General features: G+C 38.6%; 1 protein-coding gene across 2 annotated transcripts in view; it reads right to left on the reverse strand.

The window, feature by feature from the left end:
• Positions 1 to 19642, reverse strand: part of Itgbl1 (integrin subunit beta like 1) — a 229925-nt gene extending 210283 nt beyond the window's left edge. The window contains exons 1-2 of one of the 2 annotated variants that reach the window (XM_074043030.1): positions 19339 to 19642; positions 18159 to 18376 (exon numbers count right to left, since the gene is read on the reverse strand). In XM_074043030.1, the coding sequence (XP_073899131.1) occupies positions 18159 to 18376; positions 19339 to 19436 (316 nt within the window). In that variant the 5' untranslated portion in view covers positions 19437 to 19642. The remainder of the gene's footprint in view (positions 1 to 18158; positions 18377 to 19338) is intronic. The other variant, XM_020175283.2, reaches the window with a different exon arrangement.
• Positions 19643 to 20929: the final 1287 nt, after the last annotated feature.

Here is a 20929-nt window from a genome sequence, read left to right on the forward strand (position 1 = left end):
GTCTTCATGTCTGTTTTTTTGCCAGTACCATGCTGTTTTTATTGTTATTGCTTTGTAATATAGTTTGAAGTCAGGTATTGTGATACCTCCAGCATTGTTCTTTTGACTGAGTATTGCCTTGGCTATTCGTGGCCTCTTTTGTTTCCATATAAATTTAACGGTAGATTTTTCAATCTCTTTAATGAATGTCATTGGAATTTTGATGGGAATTGCATTAAACATGTAGATTACTTTTGGGAGTATCGACATTTTTACTATGTTGATTCTACCAATCCATGAGCATGGGAGCTCTCTCCACTTTCTATAGTCTTCCTCAATCTCTTTCTTCAGAAGTTTATAGTTTTCTAATAACAGTTTTGATGTCAGGCAATATGTGATCTTAAATATTTCGTTTAATCTTTCTCATGGCTACCCTACCACAGATTTATTTTGATAATTTAACATCATGCAAGAGGTTATTTAGAACAATCCTAAATAAGTGTTAACTGTATTACAATTGCCTTATTTCAAATTCAGACTGTATTATCATTACTTTCTTTCTAATTTATACTTAGCTTATTGGATACATTGTTGTAACTAAACTACTTTTTAAAGTATATACAACATAATGTCGCCCTCCTAGAAAAGGAATTTGTTTTCTGGAGTATTTCTATTCTCTTTGAAATACCCCTATATTATACATCACTCATCAGTTGTTCTTCAATGTCATGATTCTCTTTCTTGGTAGCCTGACTCTTCCATATACAGAACAACAGAGGCTATTATGGGTATTGATCACTATACAGCTAAAAGATTAATTCCAAGATACAAAAATAGTATTTTATTATGTTAACAGTTGGGAAATTAAGGACGAACACCATGTTTACTTTGTAGAATATTAATGCCTATGTCACAATACCATGCAGACCACTGGGAATTCGCTTAATACAGTGCTCCCTGGGTATCTTTAAGACTAGTTCCAGGAACCTCAATGAATCAAAAATCTGCAGATAAACAAATCCCATAGATAAAGTGATGTAGCATTTGCATATAACCTATAAATACTTTTTTGTATTGCTTAAATCATCTCTAGATTACCTATATGTCAAGACAATACAATGTCAATGACATGTAAATAGTTGTTATACGTTATTGTTTAGGGAATCATGACCAAAAAAGTCTGTACATTTCAATACAGATTCAATTTTCCTTAATATTTTTGAACCACAGTTGGTTAAATTCATAGATGTGGAACTTGCAGAGGCAAGGGGCAGTCTGTAATTATGAGAGTTCTTAAATTCCTCAAAGAGAATGGAGTTTTAAAGGTAAGTTGAAGGTCACAGTAATGATGAACTGTACTAAAACAAAATCCTCCTGCTGCGGTAGTGAAGCCAGAAGTCACTGGCTTCAGCTCCTGGTGCCTTCAGGTGGCTCCTCTACCACCATCAAGGCTTAATGGGATGCTAAGACATTCCCATCTTCCTCTATACATCTTTATAAAAGACATTTATTAGATGCTGACTTAATTTAACTTAACTGAGGCCAAGAGAAGTTAAGTCACTTACAAAAGATCACACAGCAAGAACAAAAGAGAGAAAAAAAATCTTGCAGTTTTTATTCCCAATTCTTAAGTATTTTACCAGAACTGTCTGCCTCCATGTTTCCATCCTATTTAAGCCTGCCCACTCAGCTTTCCCAAGGGAAAGATTACTGAATCCAATAAAGGCTACATTAGTAGCAGAGAGTGCTCTGTTAGTTGTGTCTTAAAATTCTGCATCTTGCATGCCAGCAGGGAAATTCAAAACACAAAGTGAGTAAATTTCAGTAATCCTGAGCAGGTTGATGATTGACATATGTGGGAAGTGCTTAAAGCCTTCATATCATCTCCAAGGCATAAAGCAAAGTTTCATGATGATCAGTCAAAATTGTTCAGTTTCCTACAGATGTTCATCCCTCACTCTGCATTTCCATTGCTTTACACTGTTTTCATCTGAAAAGGCTATACATGTATTAAAAATTTCATGACTTTGAATTTCTGGATTTCATTTTATGAATACATTAATATTATAAGACCAAAACAGAGTCTCTAATGTGACTTATTCATAAAAGCCAAAAATATATGACACAAAGTGACAAAAGTTAATATCCATGGAAATAACAAATACATAGATTCAACTCCCCTGCCTATCTTTTCTTTTATGCACAAGGAAATTACAGGTTGTAAGTTTTTCCAGTTGCTGAGTCAGGAAGATCAGTCTTGCTTGGAAAATAGTTGAGACTAAATGCAATCACTCTAAGAACTTCAATTACAGCTGAGAAAATACTCTTGCTTGGTGTGAAAGTAATTTTGTCCCAGTAATTTCTGTTACCTTGATTTCTTTTGACATTAAATTCAGAAGGTATTCTGCCTTTCACAGAATTTAAGTTCTTTCACAGTATTTAAGTCTTTTTGTGCACTTGCTGACACAACACGAATGAGAATCAAAATCTGATTATCCAAGATAAAATCAAGAGAAGTTTTATATTTAACTGTAGAAATGATGTCTCTTAAAAGTATTTCTTCATTTCAGTTCTACAAAATTTCATGCAAATAGCTTCCCTAAATAAGTGGTGGTTTCAGGAAATCTTTTGTATTATGCTTGAAGGTAAGTAGTCTATTGATTTTAGGACAGACAAATTTCTTCTCAGGGATACTTTAGCATGATAGTTGGAGAATAATCATTTTGACTACTTCTTAAAAGTTATTTGGAAAGTTGAGTGAATTCACATGTATAGAAATATTTTCCAGAAAAAAAAACCATATAAGTTGATTATTTTTCACTATTCTTTTGTTTTATTAATGAAGAATTAAATTTAAGGTTCAAATCTATTCAAGTAGGATATTTAGGGAATTTTATCCACTACATCAAATATTTTCTTTCATGAAACAAATGAATTATTTTCGGGTCAAGACTACTCTCAGAGCTTATATAACTAATGGTGTTGACCAAGAAAATAAAAATCTGTAATTTGTCTTTTGTATTTTGGAGAGGAAAAAGCTTAAATGACCAACTCATTTTGTTTAGAAAAATAACTAGTTTTGTCTAACAATTCTGCACAGCAGAAAATGATAACTTTGAAAGAGCAGTAATGATCAATTAGGAAATGTATTTACCATTCGATTTTCTGATTTTGGCTCCTTACTCTCTCCCTTTGCCTTAGTCACAAGTGTATAGTTAATGCCATGGCATAAAAGAGTTTTTAAGCAAGTCTCAAACTCGTTGACCTCCTTAAAAAAATTTTAGCCTGCTTTTCTCTAGGAAATTTCCTGATAAAATAATGGAACAGGAAACTTGGGAGGGTAACTATTCACTCTGAATAATTTGGTATTTGAAGCAAGGACCCTGCACACACAATTACGAGAATGAGGCTTTTAGCAGAGGTACTTATTTTCCTGCACAAGTCAAGCCTGAGGTAGTACAAGGTCAAGGCAGTCCATACCCTTATAAAGCTCTTACTTTACTTTTCCTATTATAAAGCCGCCATTCTTCTATCCAGCCTTAAGTAAGATGGTTTTGAGAAAACAGAAGAATGAGTCCTATTACAAAATATAGTTTCTTATGTGCCAGGAAATGTGATTCTTGAAAAGACAAAGCACTCTTTTTCCAAAGAAAATGAGATTTGCAACCTTCTTCCAGCTCCCTATTTTATCAATCTAAAAGTTAATGGAAAATAGCTTGAGAATTTACCCAAGAAGAGGCCTGAAAACACCTCAGGAAATCCCTGTCACCCTCACTCCAAGCAGTACTAGATTCCTCTACCTCCCTAGACCTGGTCCTTGCCCTTGAATCCCAGACCAGCCTTGGAAACTAAGTTTCCCAAAGGACAAGGGCTTCGGATCATCCAGTTCCACTGAACTCTCTTTACCAAGATCAGCAGTGTATGAAGACACTTTTATTAATACTTCTGTATGACTGGGGACTCCTTTGTGCAGATCTGGTGGACCAACCCTCTCTAGTGGAAATGTCTACATGCACATCCAAAAGCCAGGGTACTAGAGAGCTAACTGCACCTCTGTGTAGGCATATGTGTGCTATGCATCTAGTTTTAAATCAGAGTTTGAAATAAGCATGTTCTCCTATATCAAAAACAAAACATATAGCAATAACACAAAATGGAGATCAGCAGAATTCACTAATAGCTTAATAAGCCAAATATATCCATACTATGGAACATTATATACCTACTAAACATATAAACTTGGAAGTTTTTTGGGTTTTTTTTCTTTTTTTAATTTTCTATTTTCCATTTTATTTTAATTCATTTTTATATATAGATATTACTTTCATTTACTTATTTTTTATTTTTTTTATCTTTGATTTTCAATCCTCTCTCTGTCTCTCTAATGTCTGTTCAGCTTTCGATTAGTACACTAACACTCCCTGTTTATACCTTTGAAACTCTCTTGTCTGATACCTTGTTCTGCTTTCTCCCTCTTGTCTGTATATTTCTTTTCCCCTTTTCTTTAACTTCTTGCTTTCCATCTCAGCTCACTCTTCCATTCTAAATATTACCATTGTTATTATTACAAGCTAGAAAATACTTAATTACACACAGTACAGGGACAGTAACAACATCAAGGACAATGACGGGAAGACAGAAAAAACAGGGAAACCAGTTTCCCCACAGCAAAAAATTAGTACAGGAACCAGAGGGGAATGAAGAGAACAGAAACTCAGAGCCAGACTCCAACAAAATGAAGATAAACTATGCCAAAGGACCCAATGAAGCCCACAAGAATAATTTAAAAGAAGACATACTACAAGTACTCAATGAGAATTTTATAGAGATGATACTGGATAGGGTCAACCAAAATGTACAGGAGACACTCAAGAAATTCCAAGACAATAAAAATAGAGAATTTGAAAAAGCAAAAGAAGAAATAAAGGAAACCATAGAAGCACTGTATAAACACCAAAGTGAAAGAGAGAACACAATGAATAAATGGATAAATGAACTCAGGACAAAAATAGACAACAATAAAGAAGAAAACTGCCAGGATATGGAAAACCTCAGAAAAAAGAACGAAACAGAACTGCAAAACAAAACGGAAGGCCAATCCAGCAGAATAGAACAAACAGAAGACAGAATCTCAGAACTTGAAGATGAAATGGTAATTAAAGGAAAAACTGAAGAACTATTAATTAAACAACTCAAGACCTATGAAAAGAAAATGCAAGAACTCACTGACTCCATCAAAAGACCAAACTTGAGAATCATGGGCATCGAAGAAGGAGAAGAGGTGCAAGCGAAGGGAATGCGTAATATATTCAACAAAATAATAATGGAAAATTTCCCAAATCTAGAGAAAGATATTCCCATACAAATGCAAGAGGCCTCCAGGACACCAAACAGATCAGATCAAAATAGAACTACTCCATGACATATCATCATTAAAACAACAAGTTCAGAAACTAAGGAAAGAATATTGAAGGCTGTAAGAGAGAAAAAACAAGTAACATACAAAGGTAAACCCATCAAAATCACAGCAGACTTCTCAACAGAAACATTAAAAGCAAGAAGAGCGTGGGGTGAGATCTTCCGGGCACTGAATGAAAATAACTTCAACCCCAGGATACTCTATCCAGCAAAGCTATCATTCAAAATAGATGGAGCAATAAAAGTCTTCCATGATAAGCAGAAACTAAAACAATATGTGACCACAAAGCCACCATTACAAAAGATTCTGCAAGGGATCCTGCACACAGAAAGTGAAACCCAACTTAACCATGCAAAGGCAGGCAGCACCAAACCACAGGATAAGAAAAAGCAAGACAGTAGAGAGTAACATCAAGTTAGGTACACACACTCAAACCTTCAAACAACTAAGACAACTAAATGGCAGGAATCACCACATACCCATCAGTACTAACACTTAATGTTAATGGACTTAATTCACCCATCAAAAGACACCGTTTGACAAAATGGATTAAAAAAGAAGATCCAACAATTTGTTGCTTACAGGAGACCCATCTCACCAACAGAAATAAGCATATGCTTAGGATGAAAGGCTGGAAGAAGATTTACCAAGCCAATGGTCCCCCAAAACAGGCAGGAGTAGCAATACTTATCTCTGACAAAGTAGACTTCAAACCTACATTGATCAAACGAGATAAAGAAGGACATTCCATACTAATAAAAGGGGAAATAGACCAAAAGGAAATAATAATCATCAATCTGTACGCACCCAATGTCAACGCACCCAATTTCATCAAACATACCCTGAAAGACCTAAAAGCATATATAAACGGCAACACAGTGGTTGTGGGAGACTTTAATACTCCATTATCATCAATAGATAGGTCATCCAAACAAAAACTCAATAAAGAAATCCAAGAACTAAAATATGCAATAGATCAAGTGGACCTAGTAGATGTCTACAGAACATTTCATCCAACCTCTACACAATATACATTCTTCTCAGCAGCCCATGGAACCTTCTTCAAAATAGATCATATCCTAGGGCACAAAGCAAGCCTCAGCAAATATAAGAAAATAGAAATTATACCGTGCATACTATCTGACCACAATGCAGTAAAAGTAGAACTCAACAACAAAAGTAAAGACAAAAAACATGCAAACAGCTGGAAACTAAATAACTCATTACTTAATGAAGAGTGGATCATCGATGCAATAAAAGAGGAAATTAAAAAGTTCCTGGAAGTCAATGAAAATGAAAACACGACCTACCGGAACCTATGGGACACAGCTAAGGCAGTCTTGAGAGGAAAGTTTATAGCCATGAGTGCATATATTAAAAAGATTGAAAGATCCCAAATCAATGACCTAATGATACATCTCAAACTCCTAGAAAAACAAGAACAAGCAAATCCCAAAACAAATAGAAGGAGAGAAATAATAAAAATAAGAGCTGAAATCAACGAAATAGAAACCAAAAAAACCATACAAAGAATTAATGAAACAAAAAGTTGGTTCTTTGAAAAAATAAACAAGATTGATAGACCCCTGGCAAACCTGACTAAAATGAGGAGAGGAAAAACCCAAATTAGTAGAATCAGGAATGCAAAAGGGGAGATAACAACAAACACCATGGAAGTCCAGGAAATCATCAGAGACTACTTTGAGAACCTATATTCAAATAAATTTGAAAATCTTAAAGAAATGAACAGATTTCTAGATACATATGATCATCCAAAACTGAACCAAGAGGAAATTAATCACCTGAATAGACCTATAACACAAAATGAAATTGAAGCAGCAATCAAGAGTCTCCCCAAAAAGAAAAGTCCAGGACCTGATGGATTCTCTGCTGAATTCTATCAGACCTTTAAAGAAGAACTGATACCAACCCTCCTTAAACTGTTTCATGAAATAGAAAGGGAAGGAAAACTGCCAAACACATTTTATGAAGCCAGTATTACACTTATCCCAAAACCAGGCAAAGACACCTCCAAAAAGGAGAACTATAGGCCAATCTCCTTAATGAACATTGATGCAAAAATCCTCAATAAAATGATGGCAAACCAAATTCAGCAACCATCAAAAAGATTATTCACCACGACCAAGTAGGCTTCATCCCAGGGATGCAGGAGTGGTTCAACATATGAAAATCAATAAACGTAATAAACCACATTAACAGAAGCAAAGACAAAAACCACTTGATCATCTCAATAGATGCAGAAAAAGCCTTTGATAAGATCCAACATCATTTCATGATAAAAGCTCTAAGAAAACTAGGAATAGAAGGAAAGTTCCTCAACATTATAAAAGCTATATATGACAAACCTACAGCCAGCATTATACTTAACGGAGAAAAATTAAAACCATTCCCTCTAAAATCAGGAACCAGACAAGGATGCCCACTATCTCCACTCCTATTCAACATAGTACTGGAATTCCTAGCCAGAGCAATTAGGCAAGAAGAAGGAATAAAAGGAATACAAATAGGTAAAGAAACTGTCAAAATATCCCTATTTGCAGACGACATGATCCTATACCTTAAAGACCCAAAAAACTCTACTCAGAAGCTTCTAGACATCATCAATAGCTATAGCAAGGTAGCAGGATATAAAATCAACATAGAAAAATCATTAGCATTTCTATACACTAATAATGAACAAACTGAAAAAGAATATATGAAAACAATTCCATTTACAGTAGCCTCAAAAAAAATCAAATACCTAGGTGTAAACCTAACAAAAGTTGTGAAAGACCTCTACAAGGAAAACTATACACTTCTGAAGAAAGAGATTGAGGAAGACTATAGAAAGTGGAGAGATCTCCCATGCTCATGGATTGGTAGAATCAACATAGTAAAAATGTCGATACTCCCCAAAGTAATCTACATGTTTAATGCAATTCCCATCAAAATTCCAAAGACATTCATTAAAGAGATTGAAAAATCTACTGTTAAATTTATATGGAAACACAAGAGGCCATGAATAGCCAAGGCAATACTCAGTCAAAAGAACAATGCAGGAGGTATCACAATACCTGACTTCAAACTATATTACAAAGCAATAACAATAAAAACAGCATGGTACTGGCACAAAAACAGACATGAAGACCAGTGGAACACAATAGAAGATCCAGATATGAAGCCACACAACTATAAGCAACTTATCTTTGACAAAGGAGCTAAAAATATACGATGGAGAAATAGCAGCCTCTTCAACAAAAACTGCTGGGAAAACTGGTTAGCAGTCTGCAAAAAACTGAAACTAGATCCATGTATATCACCCTATACCAACATTAACTCAAAATGGATCAAGGATCTTAATATCAGACCCCAAACTCTTAAGTTGATACAAGAAAGAGTAGGAAATACTCTGGAGTTAGTAGGTATAGGTAAGAACTTTCTCAATGAAACCCCAGCAGCACAGCAACTAAGAGATAGCATAGATAAATGGGACCTCATAAAACTAAAAAGCTTCTGTTCATCAAAAGAAATGGTCTCTAAACTGAAGAGAACACCCACAGAGTGGGAGAAAATATTTGCCAACTATACATCAGACAAAGGACTGATAACCAGAATATACAGGGAAATTAAAAAACTAAATTCTCCCAAAACTAATGAACCAATAAAGAAATGGGCATGTGAACTAAATAGAACTTTCTCAAAAGAAGAAATTCAAATGGCCAAAAAACACATGAAAAAATGGTCACCATCTCTAGCAATAAAGGAAATGCAAATTAAAACCACACTAAGATTCCACCTCATCCCTGTTAGAATAGCCATCATCAGCAACACCACCACCAACAGGTGTTGGTGAGGATGCGGGGAAAAAGGAACCTTCTTACACTGTTGGTGGGAATGTAGACTGGTACAACCACTCTGGAAAAAAATCTGGAGGCTACTTAAAAAGCTGGACATCGATCTACCATTTGATCCAGCAATACCACTCTTGGGGATATACCCAAAAGACTGTGACACAGGTTACTCCAGAGGCACCTGCACACCCATGTTTATTGCAGCACTATTCACAATAGCCAAGTTATGGAAACAGCCAAGATGTCCCACCACTGACGAATGGATTAAGAAAATGTGCTATCTATACACAGTGGAATTTTATGCAGCCATGAAGAATGAAATGTTATCATTCGCTGGTAAATGGATGGAATTGGAGAACATCATTCTGAGTGAGGTTAGCCTGGCTCAAAAATCAAAAATCGTATGTTCTCCCTCATATGTGGACATTAGATCAAGGGCAAACACAACAAGGGGATTGGACTATGAGCACATGATAAAAGCGAGAGCACACAAGGAAGGGGTGAGGATAGGTAAGACACCTAAAAAACTAGCTAGCATTTGTTGCCCTTAACGCAGAGAAACTAAAGCAGATACCTTAAAGCAACTGAGGCCAATAGGAAAAGGGGAACAGGTACTAGAGAAAAGGTGAGATCAAAAAGAATTAACCTAGAAGGTAACACACACGCACAGGAAATCAATGTGAGTCAATGCCCTGTATAGCTATCCTTATCTCAACCAGCAAAAACCCTTGTTCCTTCCTATTATTGCTTATACTCTCTCTACAACAAAATTAGAAATAAGGGCAAAATAGTTTCTGCTGGGTATTGGGGGGGGAGAGGGAGGGGGTGGTGTGGGTGGTAAGGGAGGGGGTGGGGGCAGTGGGGAGAAATGAACCAATCCTTGTATGCACATATGAATAATAAAAGAAAAATGAAAAAAAAAATTCTTTTTCATATTTATTATTAAACTAGAATGAGGGCCACGTTAAATTCTTAATGAATAAGAGCAAGAGAAAGGGAAAGGAAAGACCAGCATGTGTGTATTTGTGGTTGTATATATGTGCATATTTATGATGCGTATTTTTATAAGCATGAGAAAGTATGAACGTATACACCCAAGACTTATCCTGATCAACTTCAGGATCTATGACTGAGAATAGGACTAGAAAGAGCTGTATTCAAGCATAGAGTCTTCCCTAGAGGTGCATCAGCGTAGCGTTTAAGCTTTGAATGCTTGATCTTTGAGCAGATTTAGAATATGTCTTCTGCGTGCAATGCAGCCCCACTGTATTGACTTTTTCTTTATTTGTCTAAACTTACAAACAAATTCATAGATACTTACTGTGTATAACATGATGTTTTGAAGTATATATCTGTTGTGGATTAGTTAAATATAGCTAGCTAAATATTCAATGTCTTACATGGTTATCATTTTAACATCCCCACTCATGTCTACCTGTGTTGCTTGACTTTTTAGAGAAAATGTGCACTGTTTTCAGAAGTTTTAGATATCCACATAAATTAAACATTTTAAATATTTAAATAAGTATGTGGTTTTTGTACTCTGGGAATTTAATTTCAGTAACCAGACTTTTAAATTATGCCACTATCTCACAGAAACAGTAACTTCATAAAAACAATGTATATGTGTGTATACATATATATATGTATATATATATACATGGCCTAATATTGAAAATATGAACAGATCTAGGAAACTTACACACATCCCTGGTCACTTAGTCACTAGTATGTATAATTAAAGCAATATAATTACATCACCAATTTTCCTTAGAATTACCCGCTTAGAGACTGGAAGTTTAATGATATATCTGACATTTGGAGTGATAGCTACGTGCCAGTTAGTCTATAATTCTATTATTATTCTAGTTATTCTATTAAGTTTTATGCATACTTTCTCCTTTAAACTTTGCAATAATCCTCTCCAGGGGGTTATTATGCCCCATTTTAGAGATGAGCAAACAGTCTTGCAGAATTTACCCAAAATGATGACATCCACAGAGCAAGTCAACTGGCAAGGGACCCAGCCCCCATTGGTCTCATGAGCTTAATCTCTGACACTGTGTCTAGTGTATGTCTTCTATTCTAATATACTTGAACTTTTTGACTAACCATCATTACATAGGATTTGATTTAGCTGCCAATAACAGAAATCTCCAAAGTAACAGGGCCTTTAACAAGGTAAAACTTATTCTTCATGTGTGCAAAAGCAGTCCTGAGTTGGGCAACTTAAGTACAGTGTGGGAGCTCCATAGGGCTTCCAAGAAGCCAGATGCCTGTCTTGTGGCTAAACCATCCTTGTGCATAACAACTATGTGTGTCTCTTGATTCAAAGAGGCTGCTGAGGCTACTGGTGCCTTCTAAATATATTCTTCAATACATTTTGGGGCATGATGCCTAAACTGACATCCTGTGTCTCTGGGTATCATAAACCATCCAACAGCCGCTCAGTTCTCTGAGCCTCAGGCACAGGTTGCTACATCTGACCTTATGACCCACCATGCTCGCCATGGCTTTGAAGTGAATGACAAACACCATAGCAGAGGACAGCCCTCATGTGGGTCTTGTATTGGAGGATTTTCTGTGTGAAACAGGAAGAGAAGTGGACAGCAAGTCACACCTCCAAGAAAGTCACTCTCTGTCACCCTCCCTCCCCACCACACACACACCTCTTCCTACATGTCTTTAGTCAAAATAGGAGAGGGGCATATCCAGTCTAGTAGGAAGAACTCCAGTGACTTATTAGTCACTCATATGCAGAAGGCATGCTATCATCCCCATTTTGTATGGTCACTATTCTCTCGGTTATAAGAGCCATCCGAGTTACACACCAGTACTCCACAGTTTTCAGACATTAAACCCAGGCAACTGCTGACCAAGAAGTTTCTTTTCTGATTGACACCAGAAACCTTGTGTTCTTTATCAGAACAGTGTAGGAAAGCCTGGGACCAGAGGGATTAGATCATGTAGATAACTTCTGGACAGAAGAAGGCTCAGCCCTTGCTTGATGGAGTCTAAGAACAGCAGGTGTGCTCAGAAACAGAACCTCTCCTTTGCTATTCATAAGTACAACATACCCTACACTTTATAGGAAAGTGACTATGCCAGGAAGTCTTCAAAGGTGTCCACACCCTTGATCCTGGAATCTGTAAACAGATTACTGCACATGGCAAAAGGGACTTTTCCAATGTGATTAAAGTTATGCATCTCAAACATTACCCTGTATTATTTAGGGTCCAATCTAATCACATGATTCCTTAAAAGCAAAGAACCTTTCCAGACTGTGGTGAGATGCTGCTGTGACAATGAAGAAGACAATGGAGAGATGGCAGCATGAGAAGGCTTTGACACTCTTTCCCTGGTTCTGAGATGGGGGCAGTGGGTAGATGGAAGGACTGGAGAGAGACCTTTGGGACACAAGGAGGACCGGACTGAAAGCTGGCAGAGAAACAAGGACCTAGGACATAAAACTACAAAGAACTAACTTCTCTCAACACCAAATAACCAGAAAACAGATATCCTCTTGGAGTTTCTGAAAAGGGCAGAGCCTGTCAACACCTTAGCCCTGGCAGACCCCGGTCAACCTTCTAACTTGCCGAACTATAAGAAAATACACTTGTGTTGTTTAAGCCACAAGGCTTATAGTAATTTGTTATATCAACAGAAAACAAATTCAAGGGCAATATACATCATATGGGAAAATGTCTTGTCTTACTTCATAGCTCATTGGATGGAAAGTTCTCCAGAAAAAGGCCCTCCTGAGGGTTCTCTGCTCCCATGATATTACTCATTCACTTCAAAGCCATGATGGACACTGTGACCCCACAGGGGTTGCAGGTTAGATATAACAATCTATGTCTGAGCTCCAGAGAGCTGAGGAGTTTTGGGGTATTTTATGATACAAGAGACATGAGGTATCAGTTTTGGCATCATGTCCCAAAATATATTGAAGACTTTTTAGAAATCTATGAAGGAGGTACAAGCTTTGCAAATTTAAAAGATGCCACACAAATAAGTTTGTTTCCATATATTTTGTGAAAAATTTATCTAAAAACTAACAGCTGAAAGTGTCACCTTGATACCATTTGATCTAAACACCATAATGTTATAAAATGTCAATTGCCATGGATGATCAAGGTGAAGGTGCTGGGTTCTCCAAGATAGAGCTGCAGAGAGGTGCCCACCTTTACCAATAAAACTGAAAAAAAATGGTGTGGTGTCTTGCATTTCCTTTTACAATGAAAACTTTAACTTTTATGTATTGCTAGGGTGAGACAGATGCATTTATCCAAAATATATGTATCTAAGAGGGTAAAACCCCCAAAGAGGTTCAAGACCTATTGGTGAAAAACTCCTGAATGTGTTTTCCAAAACACCAAGCAATGCTAAAACTATGACAAATAGGAAATAAAAGAAGGCAAAGTGGAAAAAGTGTCTGGCCAATGCACTGCTTTACTTGAGGAGAGAGAAGTGCTCCATGCCTCTGCCCTTAGGGACATGGAATGGGGGTGGCAGAAGGGAAGAGGCTGAACCCAAGGGGGTCTATACAGAGGCAAAAGAGTTGGTAAATAAGGCAGGATTAGAAAGAAATGAAAGAAAGAAATGAAGAAAAGAAAATAGAAAATGACTAAGAAAGGAAAAACCAAATAATCATTGGAAGGAAATTACTCAATCATCTAAGAGAAAATGGAACCAAGGGGAAAAGAAGGTCTAAAAGTGTTCAGACAGGCCATGAAGAGTTAGAAAGTTCAGTGCCATGACTCTTCATTTCCATGCCAGTTACTTAACAGTGTAGCAGTCAGAAATAACTGCGAGGAAAAAAGACTCCTATTTATACATTAGGGGTACTTCAATGTATTTATACTGCTTATTTAAGCATACAAACCAATGCTTATAAGAATGTTTTACACATCATCTGAATAAATGTATAAATCATATGAATCTTAAATACATTTGTACATAAATATAGAAATTTCCCTAAATACATACATTATATAAGGCTTCTCATATCAATAAGGGTGTTGTTCCAAAAAAAGACATTACATTTCAGAAAAATCAAACAGCTGACTCAAGGTTAATAACACAAGCAAGTTAACCCAAATTAACACTTCAGACAAGATTCTGATCCAGCCAAGATGTGTTGATCAATAAAGTACAGAATCAGACTCAGCTAGTAATAATTCTTCATTTTACAATTCTAGGTACGCATATGTATTCTTGATTAAGGATTGTAAGTCATTGATTAGGGGGTGTTTAGCCCTTTCTCCTGGCTTTATTCCATTGATCCTATCACACTCCTAGTTACTCAGGCCAATAAATTCAGCATCAATTTCAATTCATCTTACTCATCCTTGGGTATGATGTCATATTGATTCTACTTTCAAACACCTTTTAAAATCCATTTTAATTCTGTGCTGCTCTCTCTTTGCTGGAGTATAAATGTACGCAGGACCTAAAATGAGCTCTTCCCCATCAAGGTCTAACTCCAGCCTGCCATGCCCTTGGGCACCGTATGACTTCTCAGGAATCAGAGCACAAACCATCAATCTATATTCAAGACCTCAATAGCTGCTAGGTGCTGCTTAAGGGAACACAAACTTTGCATTCAAGTTCAAGACTTTTCATAATATGTTCAACTTTAAATCTTGACAGATCTTCTCCTACTTTCTCCATAGCACTAAGATGTAGTTAAGCTAACTCCATGACCTTCTGTACTCCCCAGTGTGCCACGCTTTCCTGCCCTGAAACCTTTACTTAGAATTCCAACAGTCTACCTTTCGGATTAAAAATTGCCTTATCCTTAAGGTTTTAAGTCACTACCCCTTTTTAAAGAACTTTAAATCATGTTATTTAATCCTGCCTCAATTGAATCCTCCTAGAAATGCAAAGGAATTATATCCTGCACTATAGTATAGATTCTTGGTATTTTCCTTTGGCTCCCTCCTCAATAGTGAGCTGTCAAGTTGTCACATCTTCCCATCCCCTTACACAGCAGAGAGCCTACCAAATGCGCAGTACTTCATAAGTTTTGCCAAATTGAATTCAATTAGCCATTCCCGATTACTAAAACTGAAATCTTTGAAGTGACATATTTCAAAAGCAATTTGAAAAGACTTTTAAGAAATCAGCATTTTATTTAAGTATAATCATAGCTGTTCCTTGGGTTACCCAGAGGTGCTTTGGAAATACCAACTAAAAGCTTATTTTCATGCAATGAAACATGTTGTATTCTCAAAGACATACTTCACCAAAATTAGCTTATTTCTTAACAGAACATCACAACCACAGGAACAGACCTTTGTTCTATAGCAGTGGATGGAAGATTCATGTGCCATGAACAGTGGACATGAACTTTTTTTAATACAAACACAATCACCTTCTACCAGCTCAAAATAAGTAAGTATGTTCTTTATGATTCATAGTATAAGAATCCCAAAAGCTTACACTCTAAAAGGGTACAGCATATCTAATACAGCTGCTCTCAGGCTGGGCCAAAATAACTGTCCTTGCTTGACCTTTTGGGTCTTAAATCAGTAACAGGTCCAGATTACATGCAGAAAAGTAAACTGTTGTCCTTACATCAAAATTCTCAATAAGCACAAGGCTATCTATAGTTCTATTTATTTATCTCTCTATCCATCTGTCCATCCATCTACCCATGCATACAGTCCAGCCTTTGTGCATCTCTATGATGATGTTATCTTATACATGCATGCATTAATAGTGAGCACTAGCTTTGTGTCTCCCATTATTCTATGGTAAACAAAGTAGTTACTGTTAATATTCCCATTGTACAGATAAAGAAATCAAGGCTCCAGATGTTTAAGTAACTGCTCAAGTTAACACAGCTGGAGTGACTGGATTTGAATCCTGCAAATTTTGCCTTAACTTCCATACATTTAAGCAGTTTATTACATACTACCAATCAGGACTCAGTTCTCTTCATGGAGGCAGAGAGATCTCTGGAAGTTACTCTACTTCTGGAAGAGACCTACAGGGACTTATTAGAAACAAAGGCCCGGGTGTATATCAAAACAGAAAAGCATCTATGTGTCTATACTAGTTGTGAAATTGGAACTCTTTCTTGAAAATGGCATGGAGACACTAAATCTGAAGTGCAGAACAAGCCAGCCAACTGGCAGGGCAGCCTATAGTCTGTGTGTAAGGATCTCTTCCAGGCCTGGCAAACATGGTCAGAGTACTTACAGGGGCAGATTCTGCACAAGACCCCACAGAGAAGCCTCAACAGGCATCAATGGGCAAAGTGAGAATGGCAAATGAACACAAGTATTTCACTCAAAGTTGAACTTGCAAGAAGCATTTTGCCCTATATAGAAATTCAAGCAACCAAACATAACCAGTTATGACTCAGTACAGCATTCACTATTAGGAAGGAAGGAATGTAGTGACTAAAATGTTATGAGTAAACAACAAATCCCTTTCCATGGGAGGAGAAAAGTCTCCAGATCCCACTGCATTCCTCTGCACAGTTTCCCAGCAAAGCGCCCTCAGGTCCTCGGTCCTCCGCAAGGCTGCTGATCAGGCGGCACTCAGCCATCCAGCTCTAGCTTTTCCCTCTAAAGGCTGCATCCCGCTGCTTTCTTTTCTAATGAAACAACAGTACAAAAAGCCCTAGAAATTATGTTCAAAACTCACAATATTAAAGAGGCCTTGCCAAAGGCAAGAAAATCCACAGAGGCTGGCTAATAGTTGCATTTGGTATGAAGAATTAGATGAAGTTTAGCTTTCATTCCAAGGAGTTAACCTTAATAATTCTGTAGCTTTGTGGAGCTGATGACATTAAAATCACAAGTTGTGGCATCTATAGGAAGGGGCAGCAGTCTTTGCAGGGCTTCCCAAAACAACCAGGTAGACAGGCACACCTGTGCCCCTCTGATTACTTGTAGGGATACTTTTTTTCCCCACTGCCAAACAGTCTGCAAACTCTTACAGTGTACTCCTGGGCCCAGGTGCCAAGGAAAAACATTTTACTATAAACTTACTTCTGATCTCTCTGTGTTAGTCTTGGACATTTTAGTCTTAGCTCTATCAAGGGTAAAGTAAGTTGCTATTTTTTCCCTACTAATTTGCCAAACCCCTACTTGGAATGCACTATGTTGTGGTTTTACTAACAGAGTTTCTGTACGGGTCACAATGAGCTAACTGAGGCTGTTGGCCTGGACTGAATGACACATTTACATGAAACTGGTAAAGAGGTTAAAGCTTCTCTACCAAGAAATTTCCTGACAGTTTCCAATATCAGAACTTGAATCACTTCTTAAAAATGTGCAAGGGAAACAAATGATTTTTTCACTCCACCCTTAAAAAATACCAACTTTCACCACAGCTCAAAAATTCAGGCAGCTAAAACAATACACAAACTATTGCTTCTAAGTAAATAGGCGCCTACTTTTTCTTCTGCCACCATTTTTCTGATGTGCACCCTTCTCCGTGAGCTGCACCCTGTGCATGAAAGGGAAAATCAGAGTTCAAAAACACATTAGGATCTGCCCCACTGGGATCGAGGAAAACTGGGTCCCCCTCTGTTGGCTAAGTGAAAATAAAACAAATATTATGGTTAACATTCTTGATGAAGGGTAGGTGAGCTCAGCAAAATGAGTCCATTTGTGAGGACGTTGGAGGATTTAGTGTGTGATAAGCAGCAGAGAGGCAAGAGGATTAGAACTAAGTGAATGAATCTTACAAAGATTATTTCCACTTAAGTTTGGACCCCAGGGGAGGAAGAAGTATCGTGATAGGTGATGCCAGTATTGACTAGCAAAGGCACTGACACCTGAGACCTGCAATAACTTCCTTGCCATTTACCTGAGGGCAGGTGCATCCCCGCCCATCACGGTCCTAGAAAGCAGCAGAAATCCCACAAGGGACAGACAGCGCCGCCGCCTTACCTGCGCAGGTGTTCCCGTCGTAGGTCTCGCACACCCACTCGTGGCACTCACACAGGGGCCCGAAGTAGGTGCCCGGCTCCGTCACGTGACAGATGCAAACCCCGCAGTCGCACCGACCCCGGCCGTGGCATAGGGCGCCCCCTGGGGGCTGCCCAGGTGCGCGGCACCTGCGCTCCGACTCGGCCCGGGACAGCCTGCAGGGGGCGCCTGACCAGCTTCTGCGTGGGGCGACAAAGACAGCATCCAAGCCAGTCAGACACAGACAGACACACTGCCCTTTCCTTCCTGGGGCCCCGTGTACTCCCCGGTGTCCAGCCGCCCATGGATAGGAAGCCTGCGGCGTCACAGATCTCTGGGGACCAAAATGCTCCCAGGAAATGCTGTGTTTTTCCCAAACAGGCAGATACCACTCACTTGAGAAGTGCCCACGACCTTCTTCCAAGTGGACTGAGACAACCCAGCCCTGCCCCTTGGGGGATTGTCACTGAGTCTTAAATGCACATGTAGATTAAATGCAAATTAATCCAACATAAGGTACTTGACTCAGTTTCTTCTCTCTCCCTCTCTTTTTCTTCTCTCTCTCTCTCTCTCTCTCTCTCTCTCTCTCTCTCTCTCTCTCTCTCTCTCACTCTCCTACTACTATCTGAAGGTAAGAGGGAAGTTATACTGTAAAAGAGAAATGAATCTATAGGCAAAGTTAAGCATACTTGATAGCATAAGGCACAACGTTTTTTAAATTTGCATTAAGCAGTCTCCTGACTCTACTTTTTAAAAAGTTGAGCTTAGCAGCTGCGGTACACCTCAATGTCTCTTTGAGAATGTAATGCAAAAGCAATGCAGATTCCAGGTAGCTTCTCTTGGGAAACAGAAATAACACTGCCTCATAAGCTAGGGGATGATACAGGATCCATAAATACATCTTAACTTCTGGCAGAAACTCCTCCTGATATGTATTTGCAGAAGGAGAAATGACATTTTTATTCCATGATTTTATTTTTTCCAAAGAAACAGCGAAAAGAACAGACATGAAGCCGTACCCAGAGTAGATAATGGGGAAAAGAAGAGGCACCGGTTGAAAACAGTTTATCCCATGTCCAACTTGGTAACTGCTCTTGGCTTAGGACAGCCATCCACACAAAGCAATGCAGGTCCGTCTCAAACAGTAACACATCCAACTTACCTCAGAGATGGGGAGAAGCTCTGGGGAACAGCTGACAACCCAGCGAAGAGAAGGGAGGACACCAGCAGCAAGAAGTTCCTGATGCCCGGAGGATGCATGCTGAGCTCCCTCAGGGCAGCTGCACTTCTGCAAGGTGGGGGTCTGAGGAGGCGGCAGGAGGGAGAGGGAGCCACCAGCAGATGGCCAGGCAGACGGACCCACGGACACCCGGGATTGCAGGTCCCGGGCTCCTGCCGAAGTCGCAATTGCGTGGATGAGCAGCCTGCAAGGATTTGGGCAGCGGCGCTGCTCTGGGCGGGGTGCTGGTGCCAAACCCCTCGAGTGGAGCGTCTAGGCAGGGAAGTAATTAGAAACAGTTGTACAAGCAGATGGTTTATTTTGACATTAAAAAATGTGTCCTGTTCACAGATTTGAGAAAATCATTTCTTTCTTCAACTACAGGCCCCAGAAATATTTCACAAGAGAATATTCGGGTTGGATGATATTAAAGGAATTATTAAAATAACCCCCAAGTCGTGAAAAGATAGGGGGAGGCGCCTGGCAATAAGTGTAAACACTTGGTTAGGGACTCACTTCCACCACAGGCTTTTAAAGCAGATGCCTAATTTGAGGTATGAGTGATGGGGGTGGGGGACAAGCAAAACCAGGAAACACAACTTTTTCTTGTTTCAAACTACGGATATTTTATTTCTTAAATCTCTAAAAAGTGTATTATGCTTCCAAGTGGCTCAGGCCAGCTGCTTATCACACCACGTTTTTTTCCTGACTTGGACAGTTCAAATTGTAGTTGTCCCAGATTCACCCCGTTCTCCACGTATCAAGTATGAGGAAACAAAATTAAATATCTACTTCCAGTATGACTTGTACTGAAGAAACTCAACATTGTTTCTTAATCACCTGCTGGGTGCCAGTCACTTATTTTTATTTTTAATTGTGACAATAACCACGGGCTTATTATTACTTGCACTACTACCAGGTACCAGAGTCTGTGCCAGATGAAAGTGGCACAGAGTACTAAGGAGGCTTGATCCCTCCTCAGAATGCAGTGAGCTAGCAAGACATCAATCCACACACACACACACACACACACACACACACACACACACACACCACGGACAGATGAAAAGTTACTTCCTGGTTAGACACAAGCACCTGTTTGCATCTAAGAAGAGGGCATTTGAGCTAAAAGCTGAAGGAAGACTAAAATGAAATTGGATGGTCATAGGGAGGAGGTGAAAGAGAGTGGGGGCGCATTCTGATTTTTATTCTCAGTTTAAAGATGAAGAAAGTGAGAGCCAAAAGATGAACCAACCGCTCAAAGTCACAGGGAAGTTAAAGCGGGATTTGAGCTAAAATTTGTGGGACCCCCAAAGCACATGTATTGTCATAGGCCGTGTGGCCATCTGAAAAAGTGTATAAAGAGGTGTGTGGCAGAAAGAGAGCAGTGTATATCAAGAGATGCTTCACAGGGCTTTTGTCTCAAAAGAAAATTCTGGGGTCTTGGTACCCAGAGTGTGTCTTAGAAGGAAGGACATGGGCTCCAGGTTGATAGGTTCCCTGGTCACATAAACTACTCCTTCCCCAAGGCAGG

This window comes from Castor canadensis, chromosome 10 (assembly GCF_047511655.1).
Source record: "Castor canadensis chromosome 10, mCasCan1.hap1v2, whole genome shotgun sequence".
In the NCBI taxonomy this organism is placed as follows: domain Eukaryota; kingdom Metazoa; phylum Chordata; class Mammalia; order Rodentia; family Castoridae; genus Castor; species Castor canadensis.